Below are 20,632 nucleotides of genomic sequence, written 5' to 3'. Positions count from 1 at the left end.
TTGAGATTGCCGACATCATCTTAAAGAAGACTAGAAACGAAGAATGATCTTGTGAGCACACAGTGACAATAAATAATCAGAAAAGAAAAGCACTGAATTCTATGTAATCATTAACATTTACAGGCAGAAAACAAGAACTCTGTTTTCACTGTGGATGGAATAGTCATAAAGATACTATATATGTGTGTGTGTGTTCATATATATAGTATTAAAAAGAGTGTGCACTAAAAAGAGCATGGCTGGCAGGTAGAGGGAGGTGATCCTCCCCCTCTACTCCGCCCTGATGAGGCCACACTTAGAATACTGTGCCCAGTTCTGGGTTCCTCGGTTCAAAAAAGACAGGGATCTACTAGAAGGAGTCCTGCAGAAGGCCACGAAGATGATAAGGGGCCTGGAGCATTTCCCATATGAGGACTGGCTGAGGAACCTGAGTCTGCTCAGCCTGGGGAAAAGAAGACTGAAGGGGGGATCTGATTAATGTTTATAAATATCTAAAGGGAAGCAGGAGGCAAATGGATGAGGCCAGGCTCTTCTCAGTGGTTTGTACTGATAGGACAAGGAGCCTAAAACATTAACATAGGAAGATCCATATAAATATTCAGAACTTCTGAATGGAGCACGGGAACAGGTTTCCCAGATTGGTCGTGGAGTCTCCTTCTACACTGATATTCAAGACCTGTCTGGATGCCTACCTGTGTGTCCTACAGTAGGTATCTGCTTTAGCAGGGGGGTTGGGCTCAATGATCTCTTGAGGTCTCTTCCAATCCCTCCAACTTTGTGATTCTGTGATATATATTTAAAAACAAACCAACCAACCAACAAAAAAAACCCCACAACTTTTTATGCATTGAATAATTTCATCCATTTTTCAGTAGAGAGATTTTACATCCTCTTTCTGCTAATGCTTTATTCTTTTTTACTGTCTTTGGATTAACTGATGTGAGCAGTCAAACTATCCACTCATTCTGAGAACGCACGGGTCACTCACATTTCTGATTTGAATTCAAAGTGCAAATGCCAACGGCCTTGCTTAGCTGCTGACACCTCCTTATTTCAGTTCCTCATGCAACTGAAGAAGGTTGGCAGTATGGAAGGGCAACAGAATGCTTGGTCAATTGGGAATCCTGGTTCCTCTGGCAGCTGTGCATGGTAAATGAAGATGTGTTATACAAACTGCTAACACTGACTCTACTGAACAAGAGCACCTGACCGTTTTTTTTTTTCACTGCAATGAGTTACTGTTAATATAGCATGCCCCAAACCAGAAACACTCATCTAAATTTCTGCTTCTAAAAACTTGACTCCTAGGACTGATTGATTTCAAAGTATTGAATTTTTCAATATATAAGGAAGAAAATGAAAACAAAGGAGAAGAAAGTAAATTCAAGGTCAGTATTGATCTGACGTCTCACAAGGTTAAGTAAAGAACACTCTTTGTAGTTTCATCACAGGTGTACTTTCCAGCTGCCACCTCCCATCATATCCTGATCAATGCTTTGGGTTTTCTGAGATTTTCATATTTTTCAATGTTTGTATTATTATTATTATTATTATTATTTGTGGGGAAAAAAATGCAAAATGGTAAAAGCAAAGACAAGAAGTTATTCTGCTCTTTCAAATTTGGCCTTACAAGTGGCAGTCTTGCATTTTAACCTCAATAGATTACTACACTTTCTATTTTTTTAGACGTGCAGAAAAATAAGCTGTCTTGGATTGTCCCAAAACAATCTTATTTACATTTGTCAGAACTAGATTGTAATTTATAAACTGTTCAGACTGGCAGGAAAGAAAAATGTTACCACCATCTGATAGATATTTGATGACTTCTGTGAAAAAAACAGACTCACTTCACTGAACATCTGACAGATACCAGCATGATTTAAAAAAAAAAAAAAAAAAAAAAAAAAAAAAGCATATTCTAACTGGTAGTTTTGTAAGGGTAATAAAATAGACAATGCCGGAAAGGTGACCTATCCGTTCTTTTAGTTGCAGTTCTCTCCTGAAAAAGAAGTTTCACTTTGGCACTGTTCTCACTATTCAGTGTCACATCAGAATCAAAACAGTAAATAAATACAGAATAAACAGAAAGCAGAAAATAAAGTTTTATGTCAAACAAAACTATTCTAAGCTTTTCTCTTTTTTCTACTCATTGTTTGTACTCATTAGCTTTGATAATGTTAATCGAATTTGCACTACCTACACCAAGATACATGAAAGAAAATGTTAAACTCTCAAAATGAATGATACAAGGTAACACATTTAAAATACACTTTCAATATGACTCTAAAAGTCTAAAATGTGCAAACAACGCAAAGGCAATAACTGCATCTGACTTTTCAGGGTTAAGTGACATTCTGACATAATAGCTTTATTATTTAAATCAATAATATCAAGAAAAACAATGTATTGTACAATTTTATAAGCTGAAAGGCTCTCTTTCGTGCAACCAATTTTTTGTAATCCATCTTGACACTATAGAGTTATAAATCTTTCAGTGTAGTTGATTTCACAATAGCAAAAGGACACATTTAAAAGTGAGATGTAATTGGTTCTTATCTTTACAAGAAAAAGAAGAATGGCTGTTGATTAGTAATGCCAGAAATCAGATCTGGCTTCAGTTCAACAATTTAACTCAGTGTTACTCTCTAACCTTGGAAAAGATGTTTACTGATGAAAGTTTCTCACCTATCCAAAAGCAATTACAGCCCCTAGGTTAAATTTAAATATATTTGTCTCAAACTCAGTTAAATTCTTAGAGAACTGCCATACTACTTGGGGAGCTGATGCTCTATAATTTACAAAAATGTGTATTCGGTTTTTATTAGTATTGAAAGTATAAATGATCTTCACATCAATCTCCTGAAAACATCCTTTAAAAAAGCTAATAAGTTATTAAATGTTTAATTAAATAATGCATTACTGCATAGTAGCAAGGAATTAGATTACTCAAAATGAATCAGAGCCATCTCTATCTTTTCAATAGTGAGTTAGCTGTATTTCAAAAATCTATGACTCTTCAACAGAACCTTTAAGAAAATTACTTAAAAACAAACTGTTGGGGTAACAAAAATTAGTATTTTGCCAGCTGCTCGCTGTTTATTTTCAGTCTTTTAGGAAAACAGCAGCTGATTCATACCATCCATCTTGTCAGATGCTACACTGTCATCACTGGTTTATGGATCTAACAGGCAGATAAACTCTAGTAGAAAAAATGCTTGCCTGAGAACAATTAGCAAACAAATAGAATCTTCCTAGACATGAAAGCTACTTTTCCTGATAAAACACAACCACTCATTTATTTGACTTTCAGACAGACACAAAAGGTGATAGAAATTATGAGGATTAACTAGAAAATAAAAATTTTGATTGTGAAACTGTAAAGATTAAAACTTCCTAGGAATTAGCCTACTGAAGATTTTTCTTTCAAAGGAGACATACTGTATCTTAGGGGTACTTCTCCATCTAATTTGCAGTAAGGACAGTATCAAACCATCCTTGTTAGTCATGTTTGTTGATCTACACATCTGGAAAGACTGGATTTTGTCTTATTGCACATCATCTTGAACATCACACAGTAAAATTCTGTGAGTAAAATTTCATACCATTCAAGGAATATGTTTAAAAGGAGATATAAAATAAAAATTATCCTGTCAATAATGAGGGCAAGTTCCCATATGGTATAATTCAACTGTTTTCAGGGAATTTGTTTTTCAGACAAAAAGAATAAAAATCGCGACTGTTCTGCACCACAAGTCATTGTTGTAGAGATTTGTGATAAGAAAGTTATCTGTTGGCAACACCACAAATATGAACAGATGTTTTCTGAGAGTCTACTACATTAAGGGAAAGAAAAATGTACCTGACCTAACAGTTACCCATCTTCCAATTTTCTCATGCAGACTCATGGGTATCTTCGTCACACGCACTAGTCAAAACTCAGACATAAACTCAGCATACTATCAACTCTTTCTCCAGGCAAGGATTTCATTTAGAATAATACAGACAATGCCTTCTAGATTTTGAGTTTCACAAAATGTTCTCATCTAACTTGTTCGTTTGCACTGGAATCCAAATCTATATCAGATGCCCACTACTGGTAGGATTAATGGTGAATCCACAACATTTCTATCTCTTGGAAATACAAAAAGAAATCTCTGTAATACTTGTTGATGCAACTGATACTGATATTTTAGATCTGTGTAACCTGTGACTGAAAGAACTATCTTTCTTTGATGCTTTATGGAATTTCTTTGGGTATGAGTGATGCAGGATCCTCATGAACACCATCATTTCATTCAAACTCCTAAAGAAACAGATGCTTTCTTTTTTAGAGTTTCACACTGTTTTTATGCTATGCTGCTTATAATCTTTTACATATTTTATTTTCTTACTCCAAACAGCATGCAATGATGGCAGAAACAAAGTTCCTTTGCATCTCTTCAAGTTCGGGAAATTGTTTTCCACTAAAAAGGAAGTGTTCCATACTAAGAACTAGGTCTTTATTTCGTGTACTCACATTAAGCAGCACCTCACTCCTAAGGGTTCACTGCTTTCATTTAAATTATTCTGCAGGATGCAAATCAGGATACCACGGGAACGTTCAGTGACTGTTTAAAGTCTGTCCTACACAGAGGAGCATGCAAATTGATTCAGACTCAACAAACAGAAGAGACACTGTTCTGAACTAGAAGCATAGTAATAATCTTTCGTTCCTAAACAGTGAAGTGGTAAGTAACACCCTATAATCAAATTATTTGGAGATTATTTAAAACAGATTAAAAAGGATTTTCACTGTAGCTTCCTGCCTGTAAAAATTAACAACACTATTGTTCATCAGTTACAAATTTTGTTTTTGTTCTTTAGAGTTCATTCAATGCAGCATTCAACGTTAGTTTCTAATGAAAGAACTTTCTCTGTCAAAAGCATGTAAAAGAAAAACAGATATGGTCAGTCATCTAGAGTAACACCAAGAACAAAGCAAAATCAACAATAAGAAAAACAAGCAAGCAACCAAAAGAGAAGCCTAACAGCAGCAGGAATAAAAATGGAAAATAACAAAAAAAGCAAAAACCAAGCCTGTGGGACATCTGATCATGCTATACAATCACAGCTAATAATTCCAGATTAAATGGCCTGTGACAAAAGGACAGTTAACTATCTGTGAAATGCCAATCATCCTTAGCTAGAATGAACCTACTGATTCAAGATCTAGTCTTAATCTCAGAGGAAATCAGGGTAAAGGGCTCAAAATTCACTAGCTTAACAATGACACTGCCAAGGAAAAAGGAACTCCTCATCACCACATTAATATCTATTAGTTAATGAATTATAGATTTGATATGCTAATACTATAGGGAGACTGTAATCAGTGAAGCAAATCACGCACTATTTTCAACAGTGACAGTGCCAACCTTGTAGCAGGCCAAAAGAAAACACTTTATCTGTAGTATGCCTGGAATTGTCTCAAACACTTACAAGATAAGATCATCACCATGACAACAGGCTAAAGGCTGAAGACATGGTCACGGTCGGAGAAGTGGAGGCCTGTGGAGATGGGACAGCCTTGCTCTGTCCAAAACGCCCCTATTTGATGATGAACTTGGTGTTGAACAAACTTGTTTATGACAAACTTGTTGAAATATAGCAGGCATAAAAGAATGCCCAAGAGAAGCTCGAGGTGGCTTCTAGACTCCAATATGTTGAAACTTCAGGACGGGTGCTCTCACAGACCAAGGTTACGCTGCTGGCTGGACCAATGCTGGAATCCAGATCGGTGATCTCTTTCTCAGTCCATCTCTCTGTCTCTGACTCTTGCCAGCTTCACCCCCATTGCTTTCTTTTCTTTCTTTTTCCCTTGAAAAGTTGGTAAGTAATGCAAGACTTACTTCAATTTCTTATACAGTTGCATAGTTTAGCTGCACAGCTTAGGTGGATACAATTGCAAGAGTGCCAATACTTTAAAGATAATTGTAGTACAGAGATTCTCATTAAAATTGATGATTGTGTTTGGATCTTGAGTGTCAGTTTCACCTTAATCTAACCAGGGGGAATTTGAGAATCTGGTCACCCCTCCTCACCCCTCCCTCCCTTGACAGACAGGATGTGACAAACCTAAAAAGGAAAAAGCTGTAAGAGAGTCTTGCTGTGAAATGGGAAAAAATTAAATATGCATTTCATGAAGACATTTAAATACCAAGTTCAGCAGAAGTAATAGACATTACAGCATAATAATTAAGTCATATTTTTGAGTGATAAAATCTTACAATAAATAAAGCTAAGAATGGTGCTGGTGGAGTAACAGTGCTGCAGCGCTGCAGTGTGCCTTGCTAATTGAACAGCTACAGCTATAGCCAGAGCTTGAACACATAATTTCTTTCTGCCTGGGCGTCACGTCTGTAGAGAAACATTAATAGGACCATCTCTATTCCACGTACAACAAACAGACAAGTATTAATAAATGGTAAAACATGAAATGGTTAAAAGCTTGTTTGAAATTTGACATGCAAATAAACCCAATCTACCGATGTATTTTCATATTTTCATCTCTATCTTTTTATTATACTCGTATTTAGAGATACATGGATGTGGCAGCAGCAGTAATTAATTAATAACATGGATGTAATATTTGCATAAATAGGTATTACACTACTACGCCTCACATGATTTAGCATGAAATCTTATCATAACTTCACTTAACTGAGCAAAAAGAATGTTCAGAATAGCTTCCAACAAACAAAAGAAATCTCTCTACCGCATGTCTATAGAAATGAATAGTAAGTGGTCTCTGTTTCTTTTTTTTTTTGCTATCTTGTAGATAAAATAAAAACATAGCATTACAGTAGTTGAAAACATGTACAATATTATTCTACCTAATGTTTCACCAATCTTTCAAATAATTGTCTACAAAACTCGATTTATTATCCACAAAATTCAGTGAAATGCTAAGTAAGAAATCTTGCATGTTTACATTACATCATATAAAACAGTAATACATAAATCACACTATTATACTGTTTCAGCTCAAGTCCATTTCTATTAATGTAATATGCAAGTTCAGCTGGTGACCCCCAAATTACTGACTGGCAACATGCATTAAGTTTGATATTACTCTATCCTATGAGGCAATTCAAGCAACAGAGGATAACAAGTAATTGCTATGCTTTGATCCAGTAAAGCTCTACCAGAACAGTTAGCCATCAACTGTCTCACAAATTCCATAGACAAAACTCAGATATCTATCTGCCTTTGCAGCAAAAGTCAATGCTTCTGTTATTCTTACTGTATTATGTGGCTCCAAGATTCAAGGTGCAGAGGAACAATACTGTAGTTGTTTATACAACATAGTTTTGTTATTGCTGCTTCCTAGATGAGGATTACTAAGATTTACTCTCAATAGATGATATATTAAAATATACTTAGTGTTTGAAATATTAAAATATACTTAGTGTTTGATATATTAAAATATACTTAGTGTTAACAATGTAAAATGAAATATCAAACTGAGAGTAAATGTACACACAGACGTACACACACAATGAGTATTTTTACTTTTTGTAAAGTACATCTTAAAAGAGGAAATAAGAACTACTTACACCAGAATAGAAAGGCTCACCAGACACACAGATCACATCCTGCTCCTGGATCATCAAAATATCTTTGGCTAAGTGCAGTCGCACTTTGAAAGGCTCCTGGTTACCATCCTGCAGCAAACAAATCCCAGTCTTTGTCTTGAAAGGAAGAAAGAAAAAAGTTTTCTCAGTTATCACGTTGCATTGCAAGAAAAAGACAGATGATAAGCCTTAGTTGAGAGACTGATACAGTTCTCATGTATATATATATCAACAGATAGCCAAAACTATTATTAGTTACTGCTACATATTTACTGTGCTCAGACTACAAGAGAACAATGTTTGCGGTTGCAATGAGCAGAAGTACATTTTTCAATTACAAAGCCTTATTCTGCCCTTGACAAATTCACGACACATCTTTGGTTAGCTTTGGGGCAGCTTTGGTTGTACTCACCATCTTTGGATTAAATGATGAATTTCAGAGGGAAGTTCTTCACAGAGAGAGTGCTGAGGTGCTGGAACAGGCTGCCCAGAGAGGTTGTAGATGCTCCATCCCTGGAGGTGGTCAAGACCAGGTGGGATGGAGCCCTGGGCATCCTGGTCTAGTACCAGATCTGGAGGTTGGTGGCCCTGCCTGTGGCAGGGGGTTGGAACTTGATGATCCTTGGGGTCCCTTCCAACGAAAGCCATTCTATGATTCTATGACACCTCGCTTGGACACAAAATAAAAACTGCTGTTCCTGAATGCTGCACCAATTTTGACATAGAAAGACACAGAACCATATAATATCTCCAAACTAACCACTAAGCACTAACAGCCTATGTGAACCTGTTCTAGGCTTTTCCTGAAGTGCAAGCACAACGTTGACTTATAGTACTTTTCAAACGAGAATGCTGAATTTAAGAAAAAGAGATCAAGGAATGCAGCTCCCTCTAGTAACTTATTTCCCATTTCACTTCTGCATCCTACATTTACAGCTACAGGACAGGAATTCTATAGGGTTCTTCAGTATACAGCACATGGTTTTTGAGCAACTTAACAGAATCCTTATTGGCAGTACACAGTAGTGCTACTTCAGGGGTGCTGTCTATAAGAGGCATGAACAGGGAAAAAATCTGCATATGGAAGCACACACAGTATTAGCAATATTTCCCTGAAGGCTGTATTAAAAATAGCATAAATAGACAAGTTGGTAGGACATTTTTGTATGAGAAATTTATTTATATATTAAGTAAAAATTCGGCATTATAATACAGAATTTGCCTTTATCATATAACTATACCTAATTGCATAGATACACGTATACACATAATCATGTATATATCTCAGAAAACAATTCTTAGTTGAGAATGGTTTTAAATCTTGGACTCATCAATGTTAGTAACAGAACTTCTGTTTTCTTCATTCAGGTCAGATTTTAATCCACTGTAGAAAGTTGACTTGAGAGGAGATCAAGGACACAAAAGTCTTGCTGGGAACTTTCTCTGCCAAGGTTGACCTAGCTGAATTTAAGGGCTCTTTCTCAGACAACAATTTAAAAGAGTATTTGAAAGATCTCCCCATAATAAGCTCTGATATCTTAGATCCATAGCATGAAGAGAACAAACAGAAATACGGAACTGACAGTAGGCAACTGGAAGAAGGAAGGTTTAAATTGTTCCTAAGAGGTACTAAAAGAGGTGGGAAGGTCAAGCACAATCTTTAAATAGCTTTATATCATATTCTCCACTGATGAACTGCTCTTTTACTTCGGCTCCATGCTCAACACTCAGACTTAAAAAATGACCTTCTCTTGGAGATCGGCAGCAAAACTGTATAATTTACCCAGATCTTTGAAATATTGAGGGGTTCTGCACAGTGAACTCACACAAAAGTCAGTGGGTGCTCTGATCATACAGCCTTATTGTAGTATTTATGTGTCATTTTTGTAACAGGATGGAACAGAAATGGCTTGACATGGACAGGCAAATAAATAAACAGATCAGCAAAAGGAGTTAAGTTTTCAGTATCACTGAAAAGTTCCCTTATAGCACATACGTCAGAAAATTAAAATAAAGAGACGCTAATATAGTTAAATTGTTCTGCTCCTTCTCCTGATAACTTTGCTTTATAGACTCAGAAGATTCTTCCTTGTACAGAGTTGTGAAGTGAGCAGTAAATAACTGTGATCAAACAAAAGAGAGAGGCCCACAAACATACACCACTTATAAAACAACTTTCTCCCATTGTAAATGTTTGCAAACGTGCCTTCCCTCCTCCCCTGGATAAATGGTAATGGGATGAATTCTGACTCTAATATACTGATTTTAGTAGTTCTGCCTTACTTAACTGCACATTTCTGATTTGGTCAATTACCCTATAAAGTCTCCAAAGAATCTTTCTGCACAAAGCTAAGGGGCTTCTTTGTGGGAATTAAGGAGCACATAACCATGGCAGACACAATTAGGCATTAGAAAAAAATTTAAAATTCAAGTCAGTTTCCAAATGCAAGTGGGCTGAGTTTATTCAGTCTGAAGAAGGAAACCAAGCTTGGGAACTGCAAAACATTTTGGCTCTTGGAAAGATTGATTTGCACATTCAGGTATCTTATTTACATCAGACACTCTAAAACGCAATGAACCGCTTTACTGTTGTTGGGCTTTATGAAAGCTGGTTTATGATACAGTTCGAAATTAAAGCTTCAATTATGCTACCTCCTTCCCTCTGTTACCTGACAGCAGCATTAACAACTATGTAAAGGATAAGTTCCTAGAAGATAATGCTAAAAATTCAATTCAGTTTCATTAGATAAGCTCAAGACAATTCCGTAAGAACAAAGACCTACATTTTTTTTCATTGTTTCATTTGTGTCTCCTGACATTTCTTTTTTCTTCTATTTTTTTTCCCCTCCTCAAAGCATCCACTAAACTGAATCAAATAAAGAGGTAAATTCCTGCAACTTTATCCTGAGCTGGAACTTAGGGAAGTTTTTCTGCACATATGCTTTCATGTAAAATCAAAGTGCAGATCAACACCTTTCATCCACATAGCATTTAGTAAAACTGACCTGGCTGGAGGGAGATCAGGTGGGCTGCCTTGTCTATACCCCCACCATCTCTTACATGTGAAGAGCTTAGATAGTGTGCCCGTGGACTAGGTGTGTGGGTGCAAGGTTGTGGCTGATGTTAGCTTTTGTTCCCACTACTAACTTTTATGAGATTCTACAAGAGTGTGCGCCAAAAATTTTCCCTTCAAGGCTTCTATATTTCACTGGTAGAGGGTCCTGCCCTGTCCTGACCTACAGCAATAAAATAGCATATGTCACGTCAGCTGAGCTACTGTAACTGTCAGTGTGAGGTCAGGCAAAGCATCCTCTCCTGCTCAAATCTATGATAAACTGCACAGCATTGAAACAGACATGGGTAAAGGAGTGTAGTTCAGCTGCTAACATTTTGTTATGCCAATACACCTTGACTGCAAATTTGAGTGAACCCAAACTGCGTGCTTATATTTCTACCTTCCTACTTTCTTCATCCTATTTATAAAATTAGGTACCTGTTGTAAAGAAGGCAAGAAAACTGAGTGTTGTAAGCTGCATGTGTTTATGAAGTCCATGAGGTAGGGTAAGGAATGGATAGGGAAGTAATATACAGTGATGAAAGAATGAGGTTTTGTATGGGAGAGCAGTTAGTGCCTCCAAGCAAAAGCAGTAATGAAGGTAAAGGTATCTTCCTTCCTAAGTGACAGATCCAGTGAATTTTGCACCTCCACAGTAATATCTCTTCCATCTGATCCTACATCCTTTTTAGCTCAGTTACAAAGGAACAGTGTTTTGGCAAGAGCTGATGTCCTTGGTATGAGTTTAGAAACTGCTTGCTGCTTCTGAACTAATGTAATTATGAGAGGGGCTGAAAACTGATCCCTCATTGCTTTGCAATACCACTGTGTGTTGAACTTTCTGCTTTGGAACACTACTGGAGAATGGCAAAAGTTAGCAGAGCCCTCAAAGCAGGATACTTCTACAAAGAATACGGTCACATATTAAAAGCTACTAGGCAGTGAAAAAGGTGTTTCAAAAATCTTTTTCCATTATACCCTGATTTATACCATATTGCCACACTGGTTGTAATTAAAATCAGGTCCTGATAACCTTCCTAAAAGGAAGTTACAAATTCTTACATATTATAAAATCTTTGCTGCAACACATACGGCCTTCACAGATATCTAGGAATTAACTTCAGAGGAAATACACACAAAAGAGAGCTGAGACTGTTCAGCCTGGAGAAGAGGAGGCCAGGACAAGAGGCAATGGGCACAAACTGGAGTGCAGGAGGTTCCCTCAGAACACCAGGAGCACTTCTGTGCTGTGCAGGTGACGGAGCACTGGCACAGGCTGCCAGAGGCTGTGTGCGGGGTCTGCTCCTCAGAGACCTTCAGCAGCCGCCTGGACGTGGGCCTGGGCCCCTGCTCTGGTGTCCCTGCTGCAGCAGGGGTTGGGCCCAATGGACCCAGAGGGCTCTGCCAGTCTCAGCCATCTGTGATTCCATGATTCTGTTAAAACTATAGTTTGTACATTTAGGCTAGCAGAATAGTCTCTACTAAATGCATACCAAAATAATGTTACATATTGGTTTCAGAGTCATTTTCCTGCAGGACATCAAACATCAATATCTTTTAATTTACCTGGTCTATATAGAGCGACTGGCAGATTTTCTGTTAAATAATTTTTATTTTACTTTTTTAAAAGAATTTTTATCTTTGTTTCTATAGTTTAAAGCTTTTCCAGGATTTTGTTCCAAAAGACATTTAATCAGTATTCCAAGCCATCTTAGTTAATCTTCATTAGTTTTCAAGAGACTACTATATCCTTTGGTTGAACTATTTTATCAATTACTTTTGCCCTGTGGTAATAAAGCAATTTAGTTTACTTTAATTCTTCCCGTTTCGGATCTTTTTTAAAAGACCTTGGCACTTCAGCAGTTACCCAAGAAATCAGTCTGCGAACCAGTGGAAGAAAGGAAAAGAAAAAAAATCTCTCAGAGATTTTTCTATGCCAGATGACCTGGACTTTAAGTTTCTCCCCTGTCTTCCAAAACATAATGAAACTCTGCAATTTAGTTTAAAGCCATAAAGAATCTGATACCAATAAGGAGAATGAGTTGCAGAAACTGCCTTAAAAATGTGTGTCGTTCACTTCAGAGGAATACCTACATTTTGGGATGTTTATTTGAACAGAAGCTGACCTCCAGGCATATGGAGACATTCTTGTCACTGCTTTATAATGGCACATGTAATAATAAAAAAGGAAAGTGAATCAGAAGTATAACGCAGCGATGGCAGTGAATACAAGAAGTAGGAATATGTGCCAGAATCACATAAAAGATGTTTTTTAAATGGTCCAGCTACTCATTCTGTAGGAGGAGTGTTGCTAGCGTAGGTGAAAAACACTTACACTGTCAAAAATTGGAATATAGCCCAGATACACAGGGATGTGTTCAGCCTGTCATTCAGAGCCTGTTCTGTCAGGTACCAACATTTTTCAATCCAGAGGATTACAAGTACTTTCCTGTACATAAATTCTATACTTCAACCCAAGAGAACTGAAAAAACATTGAATTTTGTCTCTATCTTCTTTTTCTTTGATTTGTGAGGTATGAGTACTTGGCTATGGCACTCTTGATATGTTGTTTTCTCAAAAAAATGAAGTCTTAGAGAGAATTTTCTTTGTTTCATACAATCTGATTAATACTATATGTAAATTAGACATTTGGAAAATGTATGTATACATATGCACAATTATACAAATGTACATAAGAGTTTCTTTCTGAACTAAGGTGACATTTTAGAACAAAAACGTTCATTGTCTGACACTATAAATGAATACGTTTTAATGCCTGGATTGCTAATGGACTTACTAGGAGTAGATTATGTCATTACAATTCAGTTCAAGAGATAGGATAATATAAAACAAAAGCTATTGTGAACATATGCATGTTTCTTCAAATTTAATATGTTTGTTAACATGACATTTTTAATGGCATCAAAAACTGTCCATCATTTTCCATCTTGTGATTTTTTAATAGATGAAAAATAGATAAATAGATAAAACTACAATTTGAAGCTGTATTTAAAAAGCATAAAAACAAAAACTAAAGTATTAGTCTTCTCTTCTAAGCAACAATTTTCAGAATATAGAAATAGGTCAAGTGAATTCAGGTGAGAGTCTAAAGAACCCTGTGACTTCACGATTTATGCTCTTGAGAAGCTCAGAAAGCTCTGGATAAAGTATAAAAGAGGAGATAGATAGTCCTATGGCTTGGAAATTGTTGAATAAGTTAAACCAAAAAATGTTTTACGAGAATCAGTACAACTCATACATTTGCTGATCTGTGAAGGAAAAGAGTATGGAATACAGAATAACCCCTTAGAAAAAAATGTGTGTATGTGTGGAAAACCTCATTTTTTGAATTGTTTAACATAGAATAATTTTATAGAAGAATAAACCCACTTCAGGATGTCTTGAAAAGCTGCACAGTCTACAGACAAGATTCTTAGGCAGAAAGTAATCATCAGAATCACGTTGAGATTGACCCCTGACTGTATCTGTCTTCTAAGCTCTAACAATAATCAGTGAAGAACTGCTCACTGTGGTCAATAAAGCTTAGAAAGCAACTGAGCTAATCAACAGGTTTGGGAGGAACTGGTCACTAGGCTCCACTGTCTGTAATATTCAGATCTGCAGTAGGAATTTAGACTCAAACTGCAAGTAGGCAAGACAATTTCAGTACTCTAATCTCAAATGAAATCCTGCTAGACACCGAAGGTGGTGTTATAGTGGGTGTCTGCTACAAGCATTAGTAGAATAAGCAAATGAGGCCTTCTACTGACAGATAGGAGCAGCCTCATGTTTGCAGGCCCTGCTCCTCATGAGCAACTAACCAACTGGTAACTGCTGCAAGGACCACGCAACAGGATATAAGCAATCCAGGTAGTTCTTGGGGGGCTCTGGTGATAACTTCCTCCTCCAAGTGACAAGGGGTCCACAAAAGAGAGATCCTCTACTGGACCCCATACTCACCAACAATGAAGAATTTGTTGGGAACATTAAGGTCAGAGACAGTCTTGGCTGAAAAGATCATGAAATGGCAGAGTTCAGGATCCTAAGGGCAGGGAGGACGTTAACAAGTTTACAACCCTGAACATTTGGAGAGTAGACTCTGATGTCTTCAAGGAGCTTCTTGGAAGAGTCCTGTGGGATAAGGCTCATTATGAGGCCACTAGTCATAGTCTTTAATCATGGTGACTGGGAGAACTGTTTGAAGACTATAGGAAAGCAAATATCACTCTGATCTTAAAGAACAGCAAGAAGCAGCATCAAAGGAACTACAGCCTGGTCAGCCTCACCTTGATCCCTGGGAAGGTAACAGAACAGCTAATCCTGGAAACCATTTTCAGGAACATGAAGGACAAGAAAATCAACAGGAGTACTCACCATGGACTCACCACAGGGGAGTCATCCTTGACCACCTTGATGAACTTCTACCATGAAATGAGTGGCCTAGCAGATGTGGGAAGAATAGTGAATATTGTCTACTTGGACTTCAGCAAGGCCTCTGACACTGTCTCTCATAAGATCCTCAAAGACAAGCAGGACAACGGGAGGAGACAAAGCCAGGACAGTTGACTCAAATGGACCACAGTGCTATTTTATACAAAGTGACACAGTGAACAGTAATAAAAGCAATAGGAAGAAGGAGGAATGGTGGACATCTGGATGGAGATCCAGAGTTACAGAGTTTGTCTTAACAAGTAACCATCAGGCATGATGGAGCCCTGCTTTCCTGGAAAAGGTTGAACATCTCCCTGGGAATGGGAAGCAGTAAATGAATTATTTATTTTGTTTTGCTTGTACACATAGCTTTTGCTTTACCTATTAAACTGTATTTATCTTAACCCACAAGTTGTCACACTTTTACTTTCTGATTTTCATCTGTGTCCCACTGTGGGAGAAGTGAGCAAGTAGCTGTGTGGTGTTTGGCTGTTTAATGAATTTAACCCACATCAACATCACAGCATTAGGAAAAATAGAGCTTGCCATAGATATTATGAACAATGTGCCTTGTCTTTAGTGCATCTATGAGGAATATTTTGTTTTTTATGCTAGTTGAAACTCAGTTCAAATCACTTACTGCCATTAGTAAGGATGAGGATGGAAGTACCAGGAAGGAGTGTCTGAGTCTCACTCAGCGTTTTAGGAGAGCTATCTCAGTTCTTCTACAGTATTCGTGGTTACAGGTCTCTGGAGGATGGGGAAAGAAGGGCAATAAGGTGTTCAGTAGGAAGAAAACAAAGAGAGGAAGAAGAGGAAGGCTTCATGATAGCCTTTACTGCCATTATCAAAAACTGCCTAGTAAGCATGGTGGTATACAAGATCAGTGATTATTTTTCAGGGATACAAAGAATAAATGAGAAATTGGTGCAATTGGGGAAGGAGAGAAAGAAGGCTGAAAGTCATAAATATACTGACTAGATAACCAATTAAACAGAAACACTGTGAAGCGAAGACTAGAGCTGTTTTGTTTCTTGTCAGTAGTTGAAATAAAATAATAACATAGCTTTTGTTATTATTTATTTATTTTGTTAACAAAGTATGCAAAATACAGCTTGGAGAGATTAAACTGCTGCTGAAGATGTGCCAGTAGAACAAAACTATAAGTTCATTAAGGAAGCAGTGCCACCAATGGTACTTCTTCAGTCGCTATCATCACTTTCACAAGAAACTCAAGATAAAAGATGAAATATATTTTGGAATTGAAATACCTGACAGAATGGATGATTGCAGCTCATATCGAACTCAAATTAAAAACTATATTAAGTAATTGCTCAGAATTGGATGGTGCAAGTCAACGGAAACTGTCCACATTAGTGGAGCAAAAACCCCAAACCCTTCTGGAAACCAAGTAGATGAAAAATAAAACTGTTAGGTTATGTAATCAAATCTTGTCTGTATGTCTTTGTGTGTCCAGCCAATAGATGATGGGAGCCTAAGTTACACCCTGCCTGGAAAATCCAGGCCCATTACAGAGGCCATCAGCCTACCTGTCAACGATTTACGGGCGTTTGGCCCGATTTCGTGACAAAGGGGACGGGGGACCCACGGGCCCACGTCCCGGGAAAGGGGAAAGGGGAAAAGCGTAGGGAGATGGCCCTGAGAGCAAAGAACAACAGCAACAATCTGAGGAGAAAAAAACTCATTTAGTAAATAAGATATCAGAATGCCAAACAACACACTATAATACAATATAATTACAATTTAAGCTGATAAATCCAATACAGAGAGAGAGAATGTCTCAAAATCAAGGTAGGCCTTACTCTACTACCGACGATAAGACGGCTGGAGAGCGAGGTGCTGCCAAGACGAGAGACGGCCCAAAAAAAGGGGCGAGGTCTTGTGATCTGCAAGTTTTTATACTGCGAGGTTTTATCTTTTCCCTCTGGCTGGAAAATGGTAACAGAGGAGCAAAGTACTGTGGGGACTGTAGTAGTCCTTCTCTTCTGAGAACCAGGTACATTCACTACATGATGTTATGATGTGGAGTACCAATAAATGAAAATCATAAAACCATGATACTACCAAAGGTCCACTTCCACAAGCCTGGAGGAGCACAAGGACACATGACAGGTGGAAATACAAAATAAGGACCCAGAGGAAGGGACATCCTATCTGATCCACTCCCAAGGTTGTCCTGGGAAAGCCCCAGACCCAGTGTCTAGATGTACCGAATGCGATGAACTCACTGGGACAGGTTCCTCATGAGACATTATCAGACTACCTTTGGGACTAAGGAGCATCACTGTCTATGGGCGTGAAACACATTATCATAGAATCATAGAATCTTGTTTGAGTTGGAAGGGACTTTTAAAGGTCATCTAGTCCAACTCTCCTGCAATGAACAGGGACATCCACATCTAGATCAGGTTTCTCAGAGCCCCATGCAGCCAAACCTTGAACGTCTTCAGGGGTGGGGCATCCACCATCTCTCTGGGCAAGCTGTTCCAGGGCCTCACCACTCTCACTGTAAAAAACTTCTTCCTTATATCCAATCCAAATCTCCTCTCTTTTAGTTTGAAACCATTTTCCTTTGTCCTATCACAACAGATCCTGCTAAAGAGTCTGTTCCCTTCCTTCTTATAGCCCTTCTTCAGATCCTGAAGGAGAGGGATGCAGCTTTGGATTGCACAGAAGTTACTATGGAAAGTTTAAGGAGGAGCCACAGGCAGAGAAAGAGAGGGATTTAAGTGATTTGGGGAGAAGACAGATCAGCAAGGACATAAAGAGAGGTTGGCTTCATCTAAATAGGTCACTGATCAGCATATCTATCTGGTCATGTTCTGAGATAATGTAACTTGAATTCCTTTCTAACTTTTTTCCTGGATGAGAGACTTCTTGTGTGTGTATTTGTGTGTGTCACGTCCAGATGCCAGAAACTGAGGAGACTGGGCGCTAGGAGAAGCTGCTGGGCAGGATGCATGGTAAGCTCAGCTGCTGGAAGAACCCACTTCCTATATATGTACACATATGTATTCTCTCTCTAATGGAAATCTATCTTGCTCAGCCAGAGAGGAAGCCTGGATGAGGCTGCTGGTGCTATCTGTGTTTGAGTGAGTGCTTTGCATGTCCTCATATGGTTCAGGTGTTTGGCCACGTACATGCATATGTACATACATATGCAGATACGTAGCGTTTATGTATGCTCTGTGTGCATATGCCTACTAGGTATACATTTTCACCCTCACTGTTGTTTGGATCTGGGGCTACAGAACTGCAGTAGCCACATCTCTCTTGGGCCATCAGGTACAGCTTGATATATTTTCCTCTAACAACAACCAAAGTAGAGGATATCTTAAAATTTTAGTGCTGAGGCTTTAGTTAAAAATTTAGCTAAACCGGTAAGCATAAGGCTACTGATGCTTTACTTAGATGTAGGCATATGATGAAAGTAGGTTGAAAGTCTATATTTTATTAACCTTGATTGGCTTGGGACGCAAGATGCAGATCACTACAGCTTTAAGAATTTCTCAAAAGTGGCACCACTGGTTCTGTAGTGCAGAGCTAATTTTATGCAAAGCAGATAAAACAGAGTTGAATCTACTTCATTTAATTTTATTAATTTAAAAGTTAGAAGTGCTTGCTTAGGTTTCCCAGATCATGGATCTTTTAGGATGGGAGGAGTCACCCTGTCTTTCCACTGTCCATCATGGAAGCTCAAACAAAGATTTTGAAAGACCTAGATTTGAAATGAATGCCCAATTAGAAACCAAATACTGAATGAAACAGATCTGACAATACACTTGCATTTTAAAGGCTAAGACATGACTCATATTCCAGGTCATCTCTCTGTGCCTGCTGTTGTCATTCTTGCTGGTGGGCACAGACTTAAGTTAATTGCTGCTAAACAATCTCTACTAGGCTGCAGTTTAAATAACAACATAAAATTCCTGTAAAGATAATACCTATCTGCTCAATAAATCCATTGAAAAGAAGCAAAAAAAAAAAAAATTAGAAATGTTTCTTTTTCCCCCAGCAAATAATCTGGGATAAACCATATTACAGAATTTAGATTGCATCTGTCACACAGTATCGTGGACAACCATCATGGTATTCTTTCCCAAAGTCAAATTTCACTTTAATACTATTTCGTAATCTCAGTGCTCTTTTCTGAAGGCTATCATGATTTCATAATCTTCAGTCTGCTCATATTCTCTTCACCCAACTAATTTACATCAACTTATTCTCAAGTCAAAAATTTTTGGCTGCATTTCGTTCTCTGTCCTATTGCTATTCCCATCCTTCCACTTGTACTTTTCATGGAATTATGGTCACATATAAAGACATGACCAGCTTCCTAATCACTGTTTGCTTTTCTCAGTATAAAGGCAACTGAATTATTTTTTTAATCTTAAAAATAACTTGACATCGCAAGGTAATTTGGTCTAACTAAAGTTGTGTAAACATACTAAAAAAAAAAAACTGCCCACATTGAGAAAACCATAGAGAAGATATGGTGCACTTTATAACATATACCAATATACCTTATTCACTTTCTTTAAGACAAATTTAGGGTTTAAATTTAACCCTAAAAAAATACAGAAAAAAAGCACTTCCCCCATCCTTAGTGGTGGGGAACTGAATTTGTATTGATATTTTGAAATTATATACCTATACTATATGAAAATTACTCTCTTATCAAATCAAAACTGAAGTACTTTTCATTTTGGTCACTTTCTCACCTTCCACTCTCTCCCTATCCTCTTCCCATACTCCTACATTTTTCCTTTGATTTTGTTGAACAGAGATAGATTTGGGATTCCACTGATGTTTTATTTCATGTACAGGCTTTCAAATATAAACAGTGAAGATTAAGAGCAAAGCTCACACAAAACATAGATACCTGCACCTACATTGTGCCCAAAGAGGTAAATTGGAAGGGACAGAGGTGAGGGCTGGTGATGAATACACCTGGGAAAAATCTTTCATGTTCTATTCCAAAGTCTGCCTGTCACCATGAAGCAATCAACTGAATAACTTACATCTGATTATATAATTCCTCTCATTGCAGAAAAAAGAGAGTAAAAGGGGATTTAGCATATAAAAAGGATTAAAAATGTGTTGATTTTGAATCTACTATTGTTTGAGAAGAAAAATATCTGATCTTACCTCTTCGCAGGCGGTCCTGAAATCCATGTGCTATGACACAGCAAGTGATATTTGTCTAAAATAGAGAGAAAAATTTCATTAGAATGAAAAAGATATTACAAAACGTAAGTTATCTGTCTGAGCTGAACAACTGAACTAGACTTTGTCAGGTCCAGTTATAGTCATTCCTTACAAAGAGAAATGATCAAAGTTGCAAAAGGATTAAGAAGTGCAAGATGTAAGTAATTTCTGTTCCTTATAAAGCACACAACTTAATTTCGGGGTATAATCAGAGGTATTTTTGTGTTCCCACTATTCTGTCCCTCCCATGGGGCATTCAAATTTATTTTTCATATTGCAAGCATGAGTTTATTTTTCATTTCTTTT

The 20,632-nt window shown here is 37.5% G+C and overlaps 1 protein-coding gene across 2 annotated transcripts in view; it reads right to left on the bottom strand.

The window, feature by feature from the left end:
- Positions 1-20,324, bottom strand: part of SNTG1 (syntrophin gamma 1) — a 159,892-nt gene extending 139,568 nt beyond the window's left edge. For both annotated transcript variants that reach the window (XM_021388250.1, XM_021388251.1), the window contains exons 1-2: positions 20,267-20,324; positions 7,593-7,727 (exon numbers count right to left, since the gene is read on the bottom strand). In XM_021388250.1, coding sequence (XP_021243925.1) covers positions 7,593-7,727; positions 20,267-20,293 — 162 coding nt within the window. In that variant the 5' untranslated portion in view covers positions 20,294-20,324. The remainder of the gene's footprint in view (positions 1-7,592; positions 7,728-20,266) is intronic.

The sequence above is a fragment of the Numida meleagris genome, chromosome 2, assembly GCF_002078875.1.
Source record: "Numida meleagris isolate 19003 breed g44 Domestic line chromosome 2, NumMel1.0, whole genome shotgun sequence".
Classification (NCBI taxonomy): domain Eukaryota; kingdom Metazoa; phylum Chordata; class Aves; order Galliformes; family Numididae; genus Numida; species Numida meleagris.
The sequence above is the reverse complement of the archived record's forward strand: the minus strand, read 5'-3'. Positions and strand labels throughout refer to the sequence as shown.